This window comes from Lolium perenne, chromosome 6 (assembly GCF_019359855.2).
Source record: "Lolium perenne isolate Kyuss_39 chromosome 6, Kyuss_2.0, whole genome shotgun sequence".
Lineage (NCBI taxonomy): Eukaryota > Viridiplantae > Streptophyta > Magnoliopsida > Poales > Poaceae > Lolium > Lolium perenne.
In genome coordinates this window covers 81,546,197-81,567,097 of record NC_067249.2, presented here as the reverse complement: position 1 = coordinate 81,567,097, position 20,901 = coordinate 81,546,197, and the positions used below count along the sequence as shown (strand labels likewise).

The window sequence follows — 20,901 nt, the reverse complement described above, 5'->3', positions numbered from 1 at the left end:
TAATTTCTATGCAAGACTTTCTTTTCAAGATAAAACCTTGCTGGATACTACTTGTTTTGGATCATTTACACGCAACAAAGAAGAGTTTAAAAGGGACCTTCTTGATCGGATTCAGGAGAATACTGAAGGATGGGAGAACGACAAAGATAGGGAGTCAGGTATAAATTATGATTATGAATGCATTGAAACTTTTATAGATACCAATAAATTTCATAATATGAGTGCTACTTATGGTCTCAACTCTCAAGTTGTTGCAAATTTCTATAAAGCTTTTGCCTCTCATTTTGAATTGCATAGGAAGAATTTTGATAAGTATCATGAACCTTACAAAGATAAAACTGATTCACCTATAGATAAATGTGTTGAAATTAAAACTGTTGATCATATTCTTCCTGAAGCTTATATTGAAAAAACTCCCTTTCCTGCTAAAATGAAGGAGTATTCTGTTATAACTAGTGCGGTTAATAAAAGTGCAAAGAAACCTATAGAACCTAAAGAGCAAATAAAGGTTGAACCTGCTATTGCAATAGTTAAAGATCTTGTGACTGAAAATGTAGAAGATGGTCATATTATTTTCTGTGAAGATTTCGCATCCTAATAAGTCTAGGAAAGCTAGTGTTCCTATGCTCTCTGTTAGAATTGGTGATCATTGTTATTATGGTTTATGCGACATTGGTGCAAGTATTAGTGCCATTCCTTATGAGCTTTACATGGAAATCACGCATGAAATTGGTTCTTGTGAACTTGAAGATATTGATGTGGTTATTCGGCTAGCTAATAGAGAAACTATCTCTCCTATTGGTATTGTTCAAGATGTGGAAGTACTATGTGGTAAGATTAAATATCCTGCTGACTTTTTGGTACTTGGTTCTGCTGCTAGTAAGTCTTGTCCTATTGTTTTTGGTAGACCTTTTCTAAATACTTGTGGAGCTGTTATAGATTGCAAGAAAGAGAAAATTGTGACCAAATTTGCTGGTGAATCTTATGAGTTTAATTTCTCTAAATTTGCCAAAACTCCTTATAAAGCTGATTTGCCTAATAATGATTTTAGAGTTGAACAGTGTGCATCTATTGCTCTTGCTCCTAATAATCCTTTGCAGCAACATTTGGAGGATAGTGAGAGTGAAGTCTTTAGGGAAGAAAGGAATGAGCTTGATGAAATTTTCCTTCGTCAACCTATTCTTAAACATGATTTACCGGTTGAAGATCTAGGTACAACACCACCACCAAAGGAAGATCCTGTTTTTGATTTAAAACCATTGCCTGATAATCTTAAGTATGCTCATATTGATGATAAGAAAATATATCCTGTTATTATTAGTTCTAAGATTTCAGAGTTAGAGGAAGAAAGGTTATTGGAAATATTGAAGAAACACCGAGGAGCTATTGGCTACACTCTTGATGACTTGAAGGGGATTTCTCCCTCTATTTGCCAACATGCCATCAACATGGAAGATGATGCAAAGCCTGTTGTTGAACATCAGCGTCGTCTAATTCCTAAAATGAAGGATGTGGTAAGGAATGAGGTATTAAAACTTCTTGAAGCGTGTATTATATATCCTATTGCTGATAGTAGATGGGTTAGTCCTGTGCATTGTGTTCCTAAGAAAGGAGGAATAACTGTTGTGCCTAATGATAATGATGAGCTCATCCCTCAAAGAGTAGTTGTAGGGTATAGAATGTGCATTGATTATCGAAAAGTTAATAAAGTTACTAAGAAAGATCATTACCCTTTACCTTTTATTGATGAAATGTTAGAAAGGTTGTCTAAAAATACTCATTTTTGCTTTCTTGATGGTTATTCTGGGTTTTCACAAATTGCTGTTAAAACTAAAGATCAAGAGAAAACCACTTTCACTTGTCCCTATGGAACTTATGCTTATAGGCGTATGCCTTTTGGTTTATGTAATGCTCCTGCTACTTTTCAAAGATGCATGTCTGCTATTTTTCATGGCTTTTGTGAAAAGATTGTAGAGGTATTCATGGATGACTTTTCTGTCTACGGGAATTCTTTTGACAATTGCTTGCGAAACCTTGATAAAGTTTTGCAGAGATGTGAAGAAACTAACCTTGTTTTCAATTGGGAGAAATGCCACTTTATGGTTAATGAAGGAATTGTATTGGTACATAAAATTTCTGAGAGAGGTATTGAAGTTGATAGAGCTAAAGTTGAAGCAATTGAGAAGATGCCCTATCCTAGGTATGTTAAAGGTATTCGTAGTGTTCTTGGTCATGCTGGGTTTTATAGGAGATTTATTAAAGATTTCTCTAAGATTTCAAAGCCTCTTACTAATCTTCTTCAAAAAGATGTACCTTTTGTTTTTGATGATGATTGTAAGGAAGCTTTTGAAACTCTAAAGAAAGCCTTAACAACTGCTCCTGTAGTTGAACCTCCTGATTGGAATTTACCTTTTGAAATTATGTGTGATGCTAGTGATTTTGCTGTAGGTGCTGTCCTTGGACAGCGAGTAGATAAAAAATTGAATGTTATTCATTATGCTAGCAAAAATCTTGATGCTGCTCAAAGAAATTATGCTACAACTGAAAAAGAGTTATTAGGTGTAGTTTCTGCTTGTGACAAGTTTAGACCTTATATTGTTGATTCAAAAGTTACAATTCATACTGATCATGCTGCAATTAGGTATTATGGAAAAGAAAGATGCTAAGCCAAGGCTTATTAGATGGGTGCTTCTTTTGCAAGAATTTGATTTACATATTATAGATAGGAAAGGTGCTGATAACCCTGTTACTGATAATTTATCTAGATTGGAAAATATTGCTTATGATCCTGTTCCTGTTAATGATAGTTTTCCAAATGAACAATTGGCTGTAATAAAGGTGAGCTCGCGAGATAGTCCTTGGTACGCTGATTATGCTAACTTTATTGTTTCCATGTACTTACCTCCAACTTTTTCAGCTCAACAAAGGAGGAAATTCTTTAATGACTTGAGGCATTATTTTTGGGATGACCCACACTTATATAAAGAAGGAGTGGATGGTATTATGCGAAGATGTGTTCCCGAATATGAACAACAAGAGATATTGAGTAAGTGTCATGGTAGTGTTTATGGAGGACATCACGCCGGAGATAGAACCGCGCAAAAGGTTCTACAATCAGGTTTCTATTGGCCAACTCTCTTTAAAGATGCAAGAAAGTTTATTTTATCTTGTGATGAATGTCAAAGGGTTGGTAATATCTCCAGACGCAATGAAATGCCTATGAATTATACTCTTGTTATTGAACCATTCGATTGTTGGGGATTTGACTTCATGGGTCCTTTCCCTCCTTCAGAAGGTAACACTCATATACTTGTCGCTGTTGATTATGTTACTAAATGGGTGGAAGCCATACCCACAAAAAGTGCTGATGGTGAGACCTCTTTAAGAATGATTTTAGATATTATTTTTGCTAGATTTGGAGTTCCTAGATATCTTATGACTGATGGAGGTTCTCATTTTATTCATGGTGGTTTTAGAAAAACTCTTGCTAAATATGGTATTAATCATAGGATTGCTTCTGCTTATCATCCTCAAACTAGTGGGCAAGTAGAATTATAAAATAGAGAGATTAAATCTATCTTGCAAAAGACTGTTAATAAATCTAGGAAGAATTGGGCTAGTAAATTGAAGGAAGCACTATGGGCTTATAGAACTGCTTATAAAAATCCTATGGGGATGTCACCTTATAAAATGGTTTATGGGAAAGCTTGTCATTTACCTTTAGAACTAGAGCACAAAGCTTATTGGGCTGTAAGAGAACTTAATAAAGATCCTAAATTTGCCGGTAAGAAGAGACTGCTACAATTGAGTTCTCTAGATGAATGGAGAAGTGAAGCTTATGAAAATGCTAAACTTTTTAAGGAGAAAGTTAAGAGATGGCATGATAGAAGAATTATCAAAAGAGAATTTAATGTTGGAGATAAAGTCCTATTGTATCGGTCTCGTCTCAGATTTTTTGCAGGGAAATTGCTCTCAAAATGGGAAGGACCATATGTCATTGTGGAGGTGTATCATTCAGGAGCAATCAAAATTAGTTCTCTGCAAGGCGATGCCACACAAGTGGTGAATGGACAAAGACTTAAGCATTATATTTCTGGAGATTCTTATAATGAAGATGTTGATGTTATTTGAGTGGTAACTCCGGAAGCTTTCATCAAAGGTCAAATTGACAGTTCTGCAGAGTTCGACTTTGAATAGGTAACAGTACTGGTAATAAAAAGTTCGCGTTTAACTTTCCGAACAATGTTTTTGCTATTTTCAGAAAATATGAAAAATTACGAGATCGAAACGGAGTGGAGGAGACGCACGAGGGCGTGCCCCCATAGGCCAGCGCGGGCCCCAGCCTGGCCGCGCGGCCCTATGAGGATGGCCCCTCGGTGTCCCTCTCCAACTCTGGTTCGACCTGGTACTTTCCTTCTGTCGTGAATTTTTTTTCTATATAATCTCCCGGACCCCTGGAGGTCCGTATATCGTTTTCTTGTCGTGTTTTGTTTCGAGCTGTTTTCTGCCAGGATCTGTTTGATCTAGAGCCACCATGTCTTCGTCGGGAACTCCGAAGGACAGCTTCTTTGAGGACGTCGTCAACCCGTACATGAACGAGCTGAAGATGCACCCCAAGGAATTGTTGCTCGTAGATGGAGAGTTGCAGATTGAAGATGTCCGGGGTCCTAAAGGAGAAGGAAGCTTGGAAGACATGATGGAGAAACTAGAACAAGAGGTCTTCAACTACAAGAAGATGGCTGAGCGTGAAGTGGACATCTTCCACAAAATTGTGTCTAAACTTATTGATGGACACAAGAAGGAGACTGCAAAGCTATGGGACGATATCCTCTCGCTTCACGACACCACCAACAAACTCCAAGCTCAACTCTATGATGTTCAGAATCGAAACTGTGAGTATGAAAACAGGTTTAAACACAGAAGCTATGCTGCTAGTTTCAGGATTCCTGAGACCAAGATGTCGTTTGTTGATGGAGAGCCTCTTCCTTGGAAGTCTGGTGATGGGAAGAATTCGCCACCACCGCCGAAGGAGTAATTCATCATTGGTATTGGCACCCCCTTGGTTTGTTCCAAGCTTGGGGGGAGTGCCGCGGTATCACATCATCACTATCTTTTACCTTTTTACTATCAAGTAGTGTCATATCACGAGTAGGGAAGTTATCATGTAAGATGGGTTGCAGTGTGGAAGTATCTCTCTTTTAGTTGGTTATCTATGTATCCCTTGGTGGGAGTTATCGTTATGGAATATTAATGAGAAGTTTTATCATTTACATATTGCACATCTTATTTTAGTTTGCAATCTCTATTATATGATTGATCTTGTTGTTAGTATTGGTATCACTTTGGGAGCATTGAGTAAATCTATTTGTTTTTGGCAAACTTAGCATTGGTCAATAGCAACAACACTTTGAGTTTAAGTAGAAAAGAGAAATACATATAAATATGTTATTTCATTATCTTTCTTTCTTGTTAGCTCTTAGCTTATTATTCTGAAGTTAAAATTGTTTGTGCTTACAAGGAAGATGCATGATTGTTTCTATCACATGTGTATTTGTTTGTTTCCCTCAACTCTTATGCTTGCTAATCAACCTTGCTAGCCAAAGACCTGTACTGAGAGGGAATGCTTCTCGTGCATCCAAACATTAGCCCAAAACCTATGCCATCAGTGTCCACCATAACTACCTACTATGTGGTATTTCCCTGCCATTCCAAATAAATACTTCATGTGCTACCTTTAAACAATTCAAAAGTTATCATCCCTTATTTGTGTCAATGTTTTATAGCTCATGAGGAAGTATGTGGTGTTTTATCTTTCAATCTTGTTGGGCAGACTTCTACCAATGGACTAGTGGCTACATCCGCTTATCCTATAATTCTGCAATAAGAGCTGGCAACGGGGTTCCCAGCCCCAATTAATTAAACCTTCATTAATAATTCTCTTCACATGTTTTGCCCTGATTCATCAGTAAGCAACTTAATTTTACAAATAGACACTCCTCCATGGTATGAGAAATGTTGGAAGGCACCCGAGGATTCGGTTAGCCATGGCTTGAGAAAGCAAAAGGTTGGGAGGAGTGTCATCCATAAATAAAAAAAACTAAAGTACATGTGTAAACAAAAGAGAAGAGGGATGATCTACCTTGCTGGTAGAGAAAACGTCCTTCATGGGAGCCGCTCTTTGGAAGTCTGTTTGGCAAGGGGGCTAGAGTACCCACTACCATTCATTGACAACAACAAACACCTCTCAAAACTTTACTTTTATGCTCTCTATATGATTTCAAAACTGAAAAAGCTCTAGCACATGATTTAATCACTGCTTCCCTCTGCGAAGGGCCTATTCTTTAGTTTATGTTGAGTCAGTAAACCTATTTCCCTCTATCTTAAGCAAGCAATTGAGTTGTTGTGATCAAACCATTTATATTGTGATCTACTTAACCATGCCTTTTACTCTTCCTTGTTTAGTACAAGTTTTATCCGAATGAATATAGATTTGAAAGTTATCAATGATTATGAGGAGATTATTATGATTGAGTATGCAAGTTGTGCCATATAAGCTTTAATATAAGAGCGCTGCTCGACAGATAAGTACAATCTGTTAATTGTTCTCTGACCAAGAACAAAGTTTGCCATCACCAATTATGATTTCCTATGTACCTTTATTTGTGATTTCCTTTTACTTGTTTCAAATTGAATTATATGAGGAAGTTGTTCACTAGAATGTCTTGTGTGAATTAATATGATGCTTCTTGTCCATATTTTATTTATCGACTCTTCACTCCATAAACATGTGGACTTGTTTACTGAGTTCAGTTTCGCTTGGGGACAAGCGAAGTCTAAGCTTGGGGGGGAGTTGATACGTCCATTTTGCATCACTATTTTATATCATAATTTACTGTTATTCATTGATATATTTCATATTTAGAGATGATACTTATGTTATTCACCTATTTTGCATGTTTCATGATTATTGGAGAATCGCTCACCGGAGTCAGGATTCTGCTGGAAAAAGCACCGTCAGAGTGCAATATTTCTGAAGAACAGCAATTGACAGAAATTACACCGAAGATCTTATTTTTCCAGAAGAATGAGCCAGCCAAAAGGAGGAGCCGAGGAGGGCCGCCATGGGCCCCCCATAGACCGGCGCGGGCCCTGCCCTGGCCGCGCCGCCTTGTGGGGAGAGGGCCCATAGCCCCTCTCGGCCGCCTCTCTTTCGCGTACTTCATCTGCCCGAAAACCTAAGGTGCTGGGGATAATCGCGAGGAGACACAGCCACCTCTGCGGGGCGGAAAACACCAGAGAGAAAAGAGCTCTCCGGCAGGCTGAAATCCGCCAGGGATATTCCCTCCCGGAGGGGGAAATCGACGCCATCGTCACCGCCATCGAGCTGGACTTCATTGGGATCATCATCACCATCATCTCCACCGCCGTCACCATCATCTCCACCGCTGCACCTCGTCACCGCTGTAACATCTAGGGTTGAATCTTGATTGTTTGATAGGGGAAACTCTCCCGGTATTGATTACTCCTTGTTATTGATGCTATTGAGTGAAACCATTGAACCAAGGTTTATGTTCAGATTGTTATTCATCATCATATCACCTCTGATCATGTTCCATATGATGTCTCATGAGTAGTTCGTTTAGTTCTTGAGGACATGGGTGAAGTCTAAATGTTAGTAGTGAATTATGTTGAATAATATTCAATGGTTTGATATTTAAGTTGTGGTGTTATTCTTCTAGTGGTGTCATGTGAACGTCGACTACATGATACTTCACCTTAATGGGCCTAGGGGAATACATCTTGTATTCGTTTGCTAATTGTGGGGTTGCCGGAGTGACAGCAACCTGAACTCCCGTTGGTATATCGATGCAGGAGGGATAGCAGGATCTCAGAGTTTAAGACTGTGGTTAGATTTATCTTAATTACTTTCTTGTATTTGCGGATGCTTGCAAGGGGTATAATCACAAGTATGTATTAGTCCTAGGAAGGGCGGTGCATTAGCATAGGTTCACCCACACAACACTTATCAAAACAATGAAGATTAATCAACTATATGAAGCGAAAGCTCTAGACTAAATTCCCGTGTGTCCTCAAGAACGTTTGGTCATTATAAGTAAACAAACCGGCTTGTCCTTTGTGCTAAAAAGGATTGGGCCACTCGCTGCAATTATTACTCTCGCATTTTACTTACTCGTACTTTATTTATCTGCTATATCAAAACCCCCTGAATACTTGTCTGTGAGCATTTACAGTGAATCCTTCATCGAAATTGCTTGTCAACACCTTCTGCTCCTTGTTGGGTTCGACACTCTTATTTATCGAAAGTACTACGATACACCCCCTATACTTGTGGGTCATCAATGGCGTCCCCAGAAACATGGTTACCGCTCAACAAGCAACTTATAAGAAATAAGATACGTAAGCGACATATTCATTACCACAATAGTTTTAGGCTACTTTCCCATGAGCTATGTATTGCAAAGACAAGGAGTGAAATTTATGGTGGTCACAAATGACATAGGTTTTGGCTCAAGGTTTTGGATGCACGAGAAGCATTCCCTCTCAGTACAAGGCTTTGGCTAGCAAGGTTGTTTTAAGCAAACACAAGTATGAACCGGTACAGAAAAACTTACATAAGAACATATTGCAAGCATTATAAGACTCTACACTGTCTTCCTTGTTGTTCAAACACTTTTACCAGAAAATATCTAGACTTTAGAGAGACCAATCATGCAAACCAAACTTCAACAAGCTCTACGGTAGTTCTTCACTACTAGTTTTAAACCACATGATGCAAGAGCTTAAACATGATCTACTTGAGAAATCAAAACAATTGCCAAGTATCAAATTATTCAAGACAATATACCAATTACCACATGAAGCATTTTTTTGTTTCCAACCAAATAGCAATGAAGCGGCTTTCAACCTTCGCCATGAACATTAAAAGTAAAACTAAAAACACCAGTGTTCATATGAAACAGCGGAGCGTGTCTTTCTCCCACACAATGAATGCTAGGATACGAATTTATTCAAACATAAACAAAAATAAAAACACACAGGCGCTCCAAGTAAAGCACATAAGATGTGACGGAATTAAAATATAGTTTCACTAGAGGTGACCTGATAAGTTGTTGATGAAGAAGGGGATGCCTTGGGCATCCCCGAGCTTAGATGCTCGAGTCTTCTTGAAATATGTAGGGATGAACCACGGGGGCATCCCCAAGCTTAGACTTTTCACTCTTCTTGATCATATTATATCATCCTCCTCTCTTGATCCTTGAAAACTTCTTTCACACCAGACTGAAAACAATCTCATTAGAGGGTTAGTGCATAATCAAAAATTCACATGTTCAGCAAGGACACAATCATTCCCAACACTTCTGGACATTACCCAAGGTTACTGAAATTTAATGGAGCAAAGAAATCCACTCAAACACAGTAAAAGAGGCAATGCGAAATAAAAGGCAGAATCTGTCAAAACAGAACAGTCCATAAAGACGAATTTTTTAGAGGCACTTAAAATGCTCAGATGAAGAAGCTCAAATTGAATGAAAGTTGCGTACGTATCTGAGGATTACTCATGAATTTTTACAGAATTTTAAGATTCTCCTACAGAGAGAAAATCTCAAATTCGTGACAGCTAAAAATCTGTTTCTGCGCAGAAATCCAAATCTAGTATCAACTCTCTATCAAAGACTTTACTTGGCACAAAAACGAAATAAACATGATAAGGAGAGGTTGCTTCAGTAGTAACAACTTCCAAGACATAAAAAAACAGTAGCAAAATAAAAACATGGGTTATCTCCCAAGTTCTTTCTTTATAGCCATTAAGATGGGCTCAGTAATTTTAATGATGCTCTCGCAAGAAATAAGAGTTCAAGCAAAAGAGAGCATCAAAAGCAAATAAGAAACACTTTTAAGTTTAACCCGCTTCCTATGCATATGAATCTTGTACACAAATAAATTCATGAAGAGCAAAACGACAAGCATAGGAAGATAAAACACGAGTAACTTCAAGATTCTCAACATAAAGAGGGGAAACTTAATACTATTAAGATGCATATAACCATGTTTCTCTCTCTCATAATAAATTTCAGTAGTATCATTGATAAACTCAACAATATAGCTATCGCATAAAGCATTCTTATTCACATGCATAAAAGTATCATTACTCTCCACATAAGCATAATCAATTTTATTAGTAATAGTGGGAGTAAAACTATCACAACCATCATTGTAATCATCATAAATTGCAGGCATGGTATAATCATAATAAAATTTATCCTCCATAGTAAGTGGCACCAAAATACCACTATCATTATAATCATCGTAAATGGGAGGCAAAGCATCATCAAAAAAAAAATTCTCCTCAAAACTTAGGGGACTAAAAATATCACAACCAGCTTCCCCAAGCTTAGACTTTTCCATAGCATTAACAACAATGGTGTTCAAAGAATTCATACTAATAACATTGCCATTAGCATGCATATAAAGTTCCATAGGTTTTTTAATTTTCTCTTCAAACACCTCATGTCCTAACTCAAGATAAATTTCATAAAGATCTCTAATTTTTTTTGTTGTTTTCCATTAAGCCTAACTAGTGAAATAAAAGCAAGAAACAAAAAGATATAATTACAGAATCTAAAGGAAATAGCTTTGAGCACTCACACACCAGCAACAGTGCTAGGAAATAGCTTAGTAGTCGGAGGATATGAACACCTTTTACCTTACCTCCCCGGCAACGGTGCCAGAAAATAGCTTGATGTCTACGCACGCTTCTATTCCTGTAGACAGTGTTGGGCCTCCATGAGCAAAGGTTTGTAGAACAACAGCAAGTTTCCCTTAAGTGGATCACCCAAGGTTTATCGAACTCAGGGAGGTAGAGGTCAAAGATATCCCTCTCAAGCAACCCTGCAATTAAGATACAAGAAGTCTCTTGTGTCCCCAACACACATAATACACTTGTCAGATGTATAGGTGCACTAGTTCGGTGAAGAGATAGTGAAATACAAGTAATGTGGATGATTATAAGTAGTAATTGCAATCTGAAATAAAAATGGCAGCAAGCAAACATGTAGCAGAACTTGTTGGAAACGGTGTTTCAATGCTTAGAAATAAGACCTAGGAATCGTACTTTCACTAGTGGACACTCTCAACAATGATCACATAATTGAATAGATAAATGCTACTCTCTAACACTCTCTTGTTGGATAACAAACACCATTCATTGTGTAGGGCTACAAAAGCACACCTCAAGCCGGAGTAAACAAGCTGCACAACGTCATAAAGGAATCACACACGATGCGCACACTGTCACCATCACACCGTGGAGAGTGAATCCGGAGTTTATACTAAAGTAACCTCTAGAGTGCATAATAGAACGTTGCAATTTAGACCGAGTACTAACATAGCATACACACTGTCACCAATAGCTCTGAAAGGGGGAATAGATCACATCAATACTATCATAGTAATAGTTAACTTCATAATCTACAAGAGATTACAATCATAACCTACGCCAAGTACTACATGATGCACACACTGTCAACTTTACATCATGGAGGAGGAAAGACTACTTTAATAACATCACTAGAGTAGCACATAGATTAATAGTGATACAAAGCTCATGATCACATAAAGATCACACCATGGGAGAGAGAGATGAACCACATAGCTACCGGTAGAGCCCTCAGCCTCGGGGGAGAACTACTCCCTCCTCATCATGGGAGTCAGCAGCGGCGATGAAGATGACGGTGTTGTCGATGGAGATGGATCCGGGGGCAATTCCCTGTTCCGGCGTCGTGCCGGAACAGAGACTTCTATCCCCCGAACTTGGCTTCGCGATGGCGGCAGCTACGTAACTTTTCATGAAATATGACTGATTATTTTAGGGTTTTCGGAGACGGAGGAATATATAGGCGAAGGGGCGATGTCGGTGGAGTCCCGAGGTGGGCTCCCCACCTGGCGGCGCGCCTGGGGTCCTGGCCGCGCCCCCCTATGGGGAGGAGGCCCTGGGCCTCCCCCGGGCTTGCCCTTCTGGCTCCGTGTGTCCCTCGGAAAAATAGGAGGTTTGGCTTTTGTTTCGTCCAATTCCGAGAATATTTCCTCTGTAGAATTTCTGAAACCAAAAACAGCAGAAAACAGGAACTGGCGCTTCGGCATCTTGTTAATAGGTTAGTACCGGAAAATACATCGAAATGATATAAAGTGTATATAAAACATGTGAGTATTGTCATAAAACTAGCATGGAACATAAGAAATTATAGATACGTTTGAGACGTATCAGACCATGCGCAGAGATCGTCTCTACCGGTGCGGGAGCTCGGCCGACGCCTCTTGCACCGTTCTTCTCCGGCTGCAGCGGACGCGGGCCAGGGTGGTGTTCGGCGGGTCCCTGTTCCGGTGGGAGCCTGGGATCAGAGATGGCGGCCTCGAGGGTTGAGGGTGGCACCGCCGACGACAGGGGCGTCGGTTGGTGCTGTGGGCTGCTCCTCTTGCTGCGCGGGCGGCGAGGGAGCGGAGGCTGCTGCTCGTGGGGCGGAGGACCCCGTTCCCCACCCCAGATCTGAAGACGGTGATTCCCTGCAGTGCGGTTCCCAACCTGGTGTTGCCGTTGCCTGGCGAGCTCATCGGGTGTGATGTGTCAGGGCGTTGGGATTGGAAGCGCTAGGCCGGGGGAAACCCTTGACCGACGGAGAGGTCACGTCGGTGACGATGCTCTGCGCCACTCCCCTCCCTGGAGGCGTCGACGAGGTTCATCTTCCTTCCCCCATCCTCCACCCGGGTGAAAACCCAATTCTTCGGAATGGGCGGCGACGGCGTGGTGACGTCGTTCCCTTGCTGAAGGCGCTGCCTTGGGTGGTGGAGGGGCGACGATCTGCGTGTTCCGGGGGTTGCCAGTGGCGGCTCCGCCGTGTCTTCGGTCGGCGGCTGCAGTTCTAAAGCTTGCGTCTTGTTGGTTGGTCTGTGCGGCGGTTGTAGATGTTGTCCGTGGGTTCGCGCGCGGAGGTGCTCCTGTTGCTTCTCCCGATCTGGGCTACTGTCCAGTATGAACCCCGTGCAATAGGGAGCTTTTCCCGCTCGCGACGGTGCGGCGCCCTTGATCCTGGGTGAGAAGGAAGGGTCCTTCTTCGGAGGCGGGAGCGGGTGCTCTTACTTCGACGGCTCGCCAAGTGATGTCGAAGACTGGTGCTCTCCAATGGCGGTCCTTCCCGCCTCCTATGTTGATCTAGCGGATGGACGAGGGTCTCGACCACGATGATGTGTTTCTTGTTGTTGTTTTCTTGCGGTGTGAGTTGCCTGTAAGGTGATCTTCAACATTATGTACTCTGCCGATGTGGCGTTATTAATTTAACGCAGGGCCTAGGCCTAATGTTTAAAAAGTATTATACTCGATCTTTGCATAACTAGGATGCGCACGTGTGCAACGTACAGTATAAATCAATAAAAAGTACGATACATAAATATGATGATGCTGCATGAACTCCTAAGATGGTGAATGACTAATACTGAGATTATGTTGCCACCCATGTTGGATAATAAATCGTTTAATTCTCCAACTTCGTAGACACCTCCGTAAACAGGTCGTGATTCTCCATACGCTGAAGAGACGGCCATGTACGGAGCAAAGTACTGCACCGGTATATGACCCGCAGAAGAGAATAATTTTATTATTGTCAGACGCTTTATCATTTCTACATAGCAATAGCAACCAAATAACAGCAAGAAATCCCACCCAAATAAGTACTTAAAACCTATGATCCACCCTATTGAGCCAGTTACCAAAAATATTAACAACGCTACATGGAAGGTATAAGGTAGAACCTATTTATATGGTTGACCATATAAATCTTGCAAGATGGCATTAGAAGAATAAGTATTTTATTGTCACGTGATGGTGATAAAAGACAGACTTTTTACTTCCCCGCCAATTCCTCTTCGCAAAGTTATCTTCAGTAAGAATCACACTGCGATGAAGATACTAAGCGGAGATCTTTTTCAACGGTATCTTCATCTTCCAGATTTTACGAATGTTAGGTACCGGCTCTAAAGGTTGAATAGATGCTTGATACATCGAACCCACTGCGGATTTACCATTCTCCATAAGGCTCCAACGGAACTCATCTGCCCCGTTTGACAGTTAAACTACTGATGACCCACAAGTATAGGGGATCACAACAGTCTTCGCGGGAAGTAAAACCCGATTTATTGATTCGACACAAGGGGAGCCAAAGAATATTTGTAAGCCTTAACAGCGGAGTTGTCAATTCAGCTGCACCTGGAAACAGACTTGCTCGCAAGAGTTTATCAGTAGTAACAGTTTTATAGCAGTAGCAGCGGTGAAATATCAGCAGAAGTGTAACAAAGATAGCAGTAGTGATTATAGTAAACAGCAGGATTAAAATACTGTAGGCACAGGGATGGATAAACGGGCGTTGCATGGATGAGAGAAACTCATGTAACAGTCAAAGTAGGGCATTTGCAGATAGTAATAAAACAGTATCCAAGTACTAAACAATCCATAGGCATGTGTTCCATATATAAGTAGTCCAGAGGGGAGCACCTGGGGCCGCCCGAGGCGTCGCCACCATAGGGCGGCGCGGCCCAGGGGCCCACCGCGCCGCCTTATGGGGTTGGCGCCTCGTGGCCCCCCTCCTTCTGGTCTTCTGGCTCCGTCCCTCTTCTATGAAAATAGGCCCATTGGAATAAACCCCGGGGATTTTCCTGAAAGTTGAGTTTCTGCACAAAAAGAGACACCAGGGCAATTCTGCTGAAAACATCGTTAGTCCGTGTTAGTTGTATCCAAAATACACAAATTAGAGGCAAAACAATAGCAAAAGTGTTCGGGAAAGTAGATACGTTTTGGACGTATCAACTCCCCCCAAGCTTAGCTTATTGCTTGTCCTCAAGCAATTCAGTTAACAACTGAGTGCGATAAAAGAACATTCACGAACACATTTGTTCATATGATGTAAATATTCTCATGATATGGACAAATACTTAGGCAATTCATAATAAGATACATGCAAATAAAATCATCTAATAGCTATGTCAATCATGGAAAAGGTACCAACGAATTAATAATAAGCATCATGAATCATGTCTATCAGCAGGATTGCAATGTTCATAAAAGGATATGATAAAGTGGTATCTCGCTTGCCCGTATTTGTACAGCAAAACATAAATGCTCGGGCACCTTTGAAGTTCATGGAAAGACTAGAAGTAGAGATTGTCAAAGATAAAAGCATCAAATTTATACCACAGTTAATCACATTTTGGGACAAGCATATTACACTAAGAATGACAGTTGTGCTCTCAAGAAAGTGCTCAAAGAAAGGATGGTGACTCAACATAAAAGTAAAAGATTGACCCATCGCAGAGGGAAGCAGGGATTAACATGCGCTAGAGCTTTTCATTTTTTAAACAGGAGTAAAATTATTTTGAGAGGTGTTTGTTGTTGTCAACGAATGGTAATGGGTACTCCAACTACCTCGTCAACCACACTTTCAAGAGCGGCTCCCATGAAGGACGTTATCTCTACCAGCAAGGTAGATCATCCCTCTTCTCTTTTGTTTACACATGTACTTTAGTTTTATTATGGATGACACTCCTCCCAACCTTTGCTTACACAAGCCATGGCTAACTGAATCCTCGGGTGCCTTCCAACATTCACATACCATGGAGGAGTGTCTATTTGCAAAATTAAGTTGCTTACTGATGAATCAGGGCAAAACATGTGAAGAGAATTATTAATGAAAGTTAATTAATTGGGGCTGGGAACCCCGTTGCCAGCTCTTTCTGCAAAATTATTGGATAAGCGGATGTGCCACTAGTCCATTATGAAAGTCTGTCAAAAGTAAATGACAAGGTTGAAAGATAAACACCACATACTTCCTCATGAGCTATAAAACATCGACACAAATTGAGAAGCATTTTGAAGGTTTAAAGGTAGCGCATGAGAATTTACTTGGAATGGTTTGAAATGCCATGCATAGGTATTTATGATGGATACTTTGGAATAACTTGGTTTTCAGGGGTTTGGAAGCACGAGCAGCGTTCCCGCTCAGTACAAGTGAAGGCTAGCAATAGACTGGGGAGCGACAATCAAGAGAGCAGTAACCGTCATAATCATGCTTGCGGCAAAATAAATTAACAGAGACATAAAAGTGATACAAGAACTCTGAGGCAAAGTAAATCATCGAGGCTTAATTGACTTTTGTTCAGTCATATGCATGCGTGAGCATGTGCCAAGTCGATTCAAGTGAATTATTCAGAGGAGGATACCACAATGTCATACCTATTTATGAATAAAACAATGCAAGCAAATATCTATGACATGCTACTCATATTAATAAGCTGGAGCTAAACATGAGTGATCATGAACTACTAGACTTTCTTAAAGGACATATACCTCACATGAACCAACTAAGCATGCTCACATGGATGAGTATATGTACAAAAATGAAAACAAATAGAGTTCATACCAGCCTCTCACCACAGTCGAATTGTCGTAGATAGTCATTATTGCCTTTCACTTGTGTAGCTTGAATAATATGGAATGAAAACCAAGCTCCAGCCACCGGAGACTGCTGAACTACATAATAAACTTTACAAAACCAAAGAAAAACAACAAATATTTTTGGTGTTTTCGAATTGGAAACAAGAACAAAAGGAAACAAGCAAACAAAACAAAATCTTTTTGGATTTTCTTATAGCAAACCAACGATAGCAAACAAAGCAAAATAAAAGCAAGAAACCAAAATAAACAAATGGTGAAGAGAAACAACAGAAATATTTTTGGTCTTTTTGTGTTTTAGGAAAGAAACAAAGCAAAAACAAGAAAGTGAAAACTAAAAGAGTCACATAAACACAAAGCAGCAGAAATTCGTCAAACTTGACAGCAGTACAGTAATCGATTTTTAAGAAATTCTTCCGCTGCTCAGATCGAAAAGTGTTCAACTAATGAAAGTTAGATAATAACCTGGGGAACATGAAAAAAAATTGGCTTCGCAAAATAACATTCTGGCTGTTTTTGAGATTTTTTTTTGGTATCAGTCCAGAATCTGTTTTCAGGCAGCACTTCCCCAAATATCATCTCCCTCTTATTAGAAAACCACTTTACGAAGCTAAACAAGTATGTACAAGTATCCAGCAACTAAAATATGCAATGAATGAGTGATGCCGGTATACCTCCCCCCAAGCTTAGGCTTTTGGCCTAAGTGGAGATCAATCCCATGGTGCCCATGAAGTGGCACCTCCGTAGTACGATGAAGATGGATCCTGTTCTGGGTATGTGCTGGAAGATGCACCAGGATACGTGACCGTGTACCCGTAGGAGGGCTCGGCGTCCTCGGAGTCATGCTGCTGGTGGAAGCCATGTATCCTCAGCTGCTCATCCACCTCCTCCTTAGAGCGCGACCACGGTTTCCTGTGAATATCGAACAAAACTGTTTGCGGCAAAGGGATTTCCCTCTCATCCCCGTCAATAAATAACATTTTATAGACAATATTATCTAAACTAGAGTCAGTTGTAACAAATTGGTGACTCTTCATAGCAGCAATATCAAGCCTTATAGGAGTTAATTTCACATCAATAGGGTCAAGAGGAAGATCTAGATATGCCAAAATACGTGAGACAACAATTCCTCCAAAAATAGGCCCCTTGTTAGACAAACGACGAGCAACAAGAGCACCAAGATGATAAGGTGTCTTTCCAGTAAGTGCGGCAACTAGGAAAGCAAGATGATAACTAGAAATATTGCTAGTGTTCTCCCTACCAAGAATGCTAGTAGCAAGATAGTAAGCGAAATATCTAATGGCAGGGAGTTGAATGTTTCTTATCTTGCCGCGCTGAATGGTGCGGCTATCATCATTGGTAACTTCTCGATAGAGCTCCAGCAAAGCCTTGGGATTATTCTCGATCTTCTTCGATGTACCTACAGGGGCAATATCCAATGCAGTACAAAAATCCTTCAACTTCATAGTAATAGGATTATCATAAATCCTGAATGTAACTGATGGTTGATAGTGCTTGTTGTTGAACTGAAAGCTCTCAACAAAGATTTTAGTTACCATGTAGTATTGATCCCTCTCATCTTCCATATAGGTGGTTAAGCCCACATTAGAGCATCCCCACTCGTTTGGGCTCCCCACGCCCAAATCCGGACGAAACTACCTCCGGATTGGACGAAATTAAGGCGTGGGGAGTACCGTATTTCCAGTCGTCCACCCGGAGTTCGGCGGATAGAGTTTAAATTCAAACAAACCGCCGTCCCGCGCTACAAGTACGGCCAGTTGATCGGCAAAAGGAGCAAAAGGATCAGCCACAGATCGGCGATCGGAGGGAAATTACACGGAAACAGGCTCGTCGGCAGTCCCGGCCGGCGCGGCTTCGTCCGACGGACCAGTTTCCTCACACGTCGTGGCCGAAGCGGCTGCGGCGGCGGATGATGAACCAGCGGCAGTGGACGTCGAAGCAGCCGCAGTCGACGAGGTAGATGGTGAGGAAGACGAGGTATGAGCCGGCGGAGACGACGAAGGACTGGCCGGAGTGGCTCGGAGGATGTCGTTGCGGTGGCCCTGGTACCAATTCCTCGTCTCCTCGTCCATCAGTTCCATGTCACCGCCGCCCATGAGGAACGCCAAGTCTGTGTTCCTCTTCTTCGCCGCCGCCGTCGTCTTCAGCAGGGCGATCCGGACGCCTTGGTTGGCGAGCATCTCCCGCCACCTGCCGTCGAACTTGTCGTTCCTCCCGTCGGCGTGCGTCCTCAAGTCGGCCCAGCACTTGTCGATCGACGACTGCATCCTGTCGGCGGGATTGCCCGTCTTTTTGAGCTCTTTGAGCTTCTTCTGGCCGAGTTCAGGGCGCCCTTCCGCCGCGCTTGCCGCCGGAGCGTCGGGGTTGTACTGCTCGGTCTTGCTCTTCGACAGGGTCGTGCGGACTTCCTTCCACTTCTCGCACTTCTCGAGGCGGGCGTAGACGTTGAGGAACTTGAACTGCAGGCTGGTGTCGTCCGTGTACATGTCCAAAGCTCGGCGCAGCTGGGGAAAAAAGAGCACGGCGATGCGGGTCAGCTAACGACGATGTACCTCGGTGATGCAGGGTCGACGGAGCATACCTTTTGCTCCATGTCGTGGCCGCTGATCGGCCGTTTCTCGCACTCCTCCTGTATGCCGTGCCATTTGCTGCACGCCGTCTGCATGAGCCCCCAATGGGTGGCCATTGCCTTGTCTCCCCGGAACACGTTCATGTTCGTCTTGTTGAAGTAGGGATCGACGAGTTTGCGCTCCTCGTACGCCTGCTTCACTCGAAGCCAATATGTGTCGAACGACTGATTGGCCCCGATTATGCCGTTCGTGGACACGGTCATCCAAGCTTCGGCGAGGCACTCCTCTTCCTTCGGCGTCCATTTGATACGCGGTTCGGCAGGCGGCGAGTCCTTCTTCCTCTTCTTCTTCCCCTTCGACAGGTTGGCGGCGGCTTGAGTTGGCTCTTCTTCTTCCTCGCCTTCTTCTTCGACGGCTTGGCTTCCGTCGGCAACATCCTCGCGATGCTCGTTGCGCGCCGCCACAGCTGCCGTCGCCCTCGTCTCCTCTTGCGTGAAGAACCCCGGGCACGCAGCGGCGGCGGTCATGAAGAATCCCGGGCTCGCAGCGGCGGCGGTGGTGCCGGAGGTGATCATCTCGTGGATCTCCTCTTCGTTCGGCGCCGCCATCGCACCGAACGCGAGCGGCCCTCGTCGCATGGCCGGCGAGGTGTCCTCGAACAGGCCGCCACCGCCGACGCCAAGCTCGGGCGGCGACGGTGTGGGCTTGGACGGTTGGACGTAGGCGCCCTCTTGGAACACGGCAGTCGGCGACGGCGAGTACAGCGAAGGCGAGAAGGAAGACGGGGAACTTGTTGTACCTTGCGTCGGCCATTGGCCGGGGAACATGCCGCCGCTATAGGCCATGCTGATCAGCCTCGCTTGTTCCTCCTGGGCCGCCTCCGCCGACCTCTTGGCGGCGGCTCTTTTCACCCTCTCCGCCCTGGCGCTTGTTTCCACGTCTCGCCGTTGCTCGTCCGCCGCCCACTCGGCGTTCGACATGCCCGGCGGCTTCGTCTTCTTCGCCCGCATCTTCCTCGCCGGCGCCTTCGGCGGCATTGTGGTGGACGAGAAGACGAGGAGGAGAGTGGTGGTGGACGAGAAGACGCCGCCAGGAACTGGAGCTGGAAGACGAGGAGATTGGGGGATTTCGGCGGGAGAGAATGGGGATATGCAAGCAAATTGGAGGGAATGGGGATATGCAAGCAAATTGGAGGGAAAATCGACAGGATTAGGTTTTCCAGTCGCCGACTACGCGGGTCCACACGACGTTTCGCGCCAAAACCTTTCGTCCGGAGTCCCCGAGCGCGCCCCGGGGGGCCGGGGGTGGCGTGGGCTCGCCGGATGGATTAAGGGCCAAATCCGGACGAAAACGAGGAACCGGGGGCGCGACTGGGCCGAAATTCGCCGTCCGGATGGAAAAAACGTCGCTCGGGGGCCTCGTCGGGGGGACGAGTGGAGATGCTCTTATTGATGAGGACCAAGAAATCATCAAGCAGCCCTGCATTACTCAAAAAGTTATAACATGGAAAAGATGAAGCGTTAGGGACTCCATTATCCTCTTCAACTTCGAAGCTCGGTGCGATGACATCCTCATTATAGGATCGTCTAATTCGAGTGGATGCCCTTGAGGGCCTCCCCATGCTTGTCGTTTCTCTTTCGAACATCTCTCCAAAGGTATGGTTATCCATCTTCCTTTTCTGAAATTTTTCAACAAACATTATAAAAGTTGATTTGGAGACATATAATTGAGGGAAACTACTATAGGAACTTGGTAGAGTACTAACCATGCATCAAAACTAATTCTTACAAATTA

At 42.9% G+C, this 20,901-nt stretch overlaps 1 protein-coding gene across 1 annotated transcript; it reads right to left on the bottom strand.

Annotated features, from left to right (window-relative positions):
* Positions 1-12,666: 12,666 nt before the first annotated feature.
* LOC139832446 (uncharacterized) lies at positions 12,667-20,547 on the bottom strand. Its single transcript, XM_071822209.1, has 3 exons — positions 19,119-20,547; positions 18,587-19,041; positions 12,667-13,039 (listed from the first exon to the last, which is right to left on the bottom strand). Exons 1-3 carry the CDS (start codon positions 20,142-20,144, stop codon positions 12,667-12,669), a joined length of 1,854 nt encoding a protein of 617 aa, XP_071678310.1. The 5' UTR covers positions 20,145-20,547.
* Between the last annotated feature and the right edge of the window lie 354 nt (positions 20,548-20,901).

Coding starts and splice junctions, on each gene's coding strand:
- LOC139832446 (XM_071822209.1), bottom strand. CDS start 20,144: ATGCCGCCGAAGGCGCCGGCGAGGAAGATGCGGGCGAAGAAGACGAAG. Junction 19,042..19,118: donor GCCACGACATGGAGCAAAAG/GTATGCTCCGTC, acceptor TTTTTTCCCCAG/CTGCGCCGAGCTTTGGACAT. Junction 13,040..18,586: donor GACGAGGAGACGAGGAATTG/GTACCAGGGCCA, acceptor CATACTGGACAG/TAGCCCAGATCGGGAGAAGC.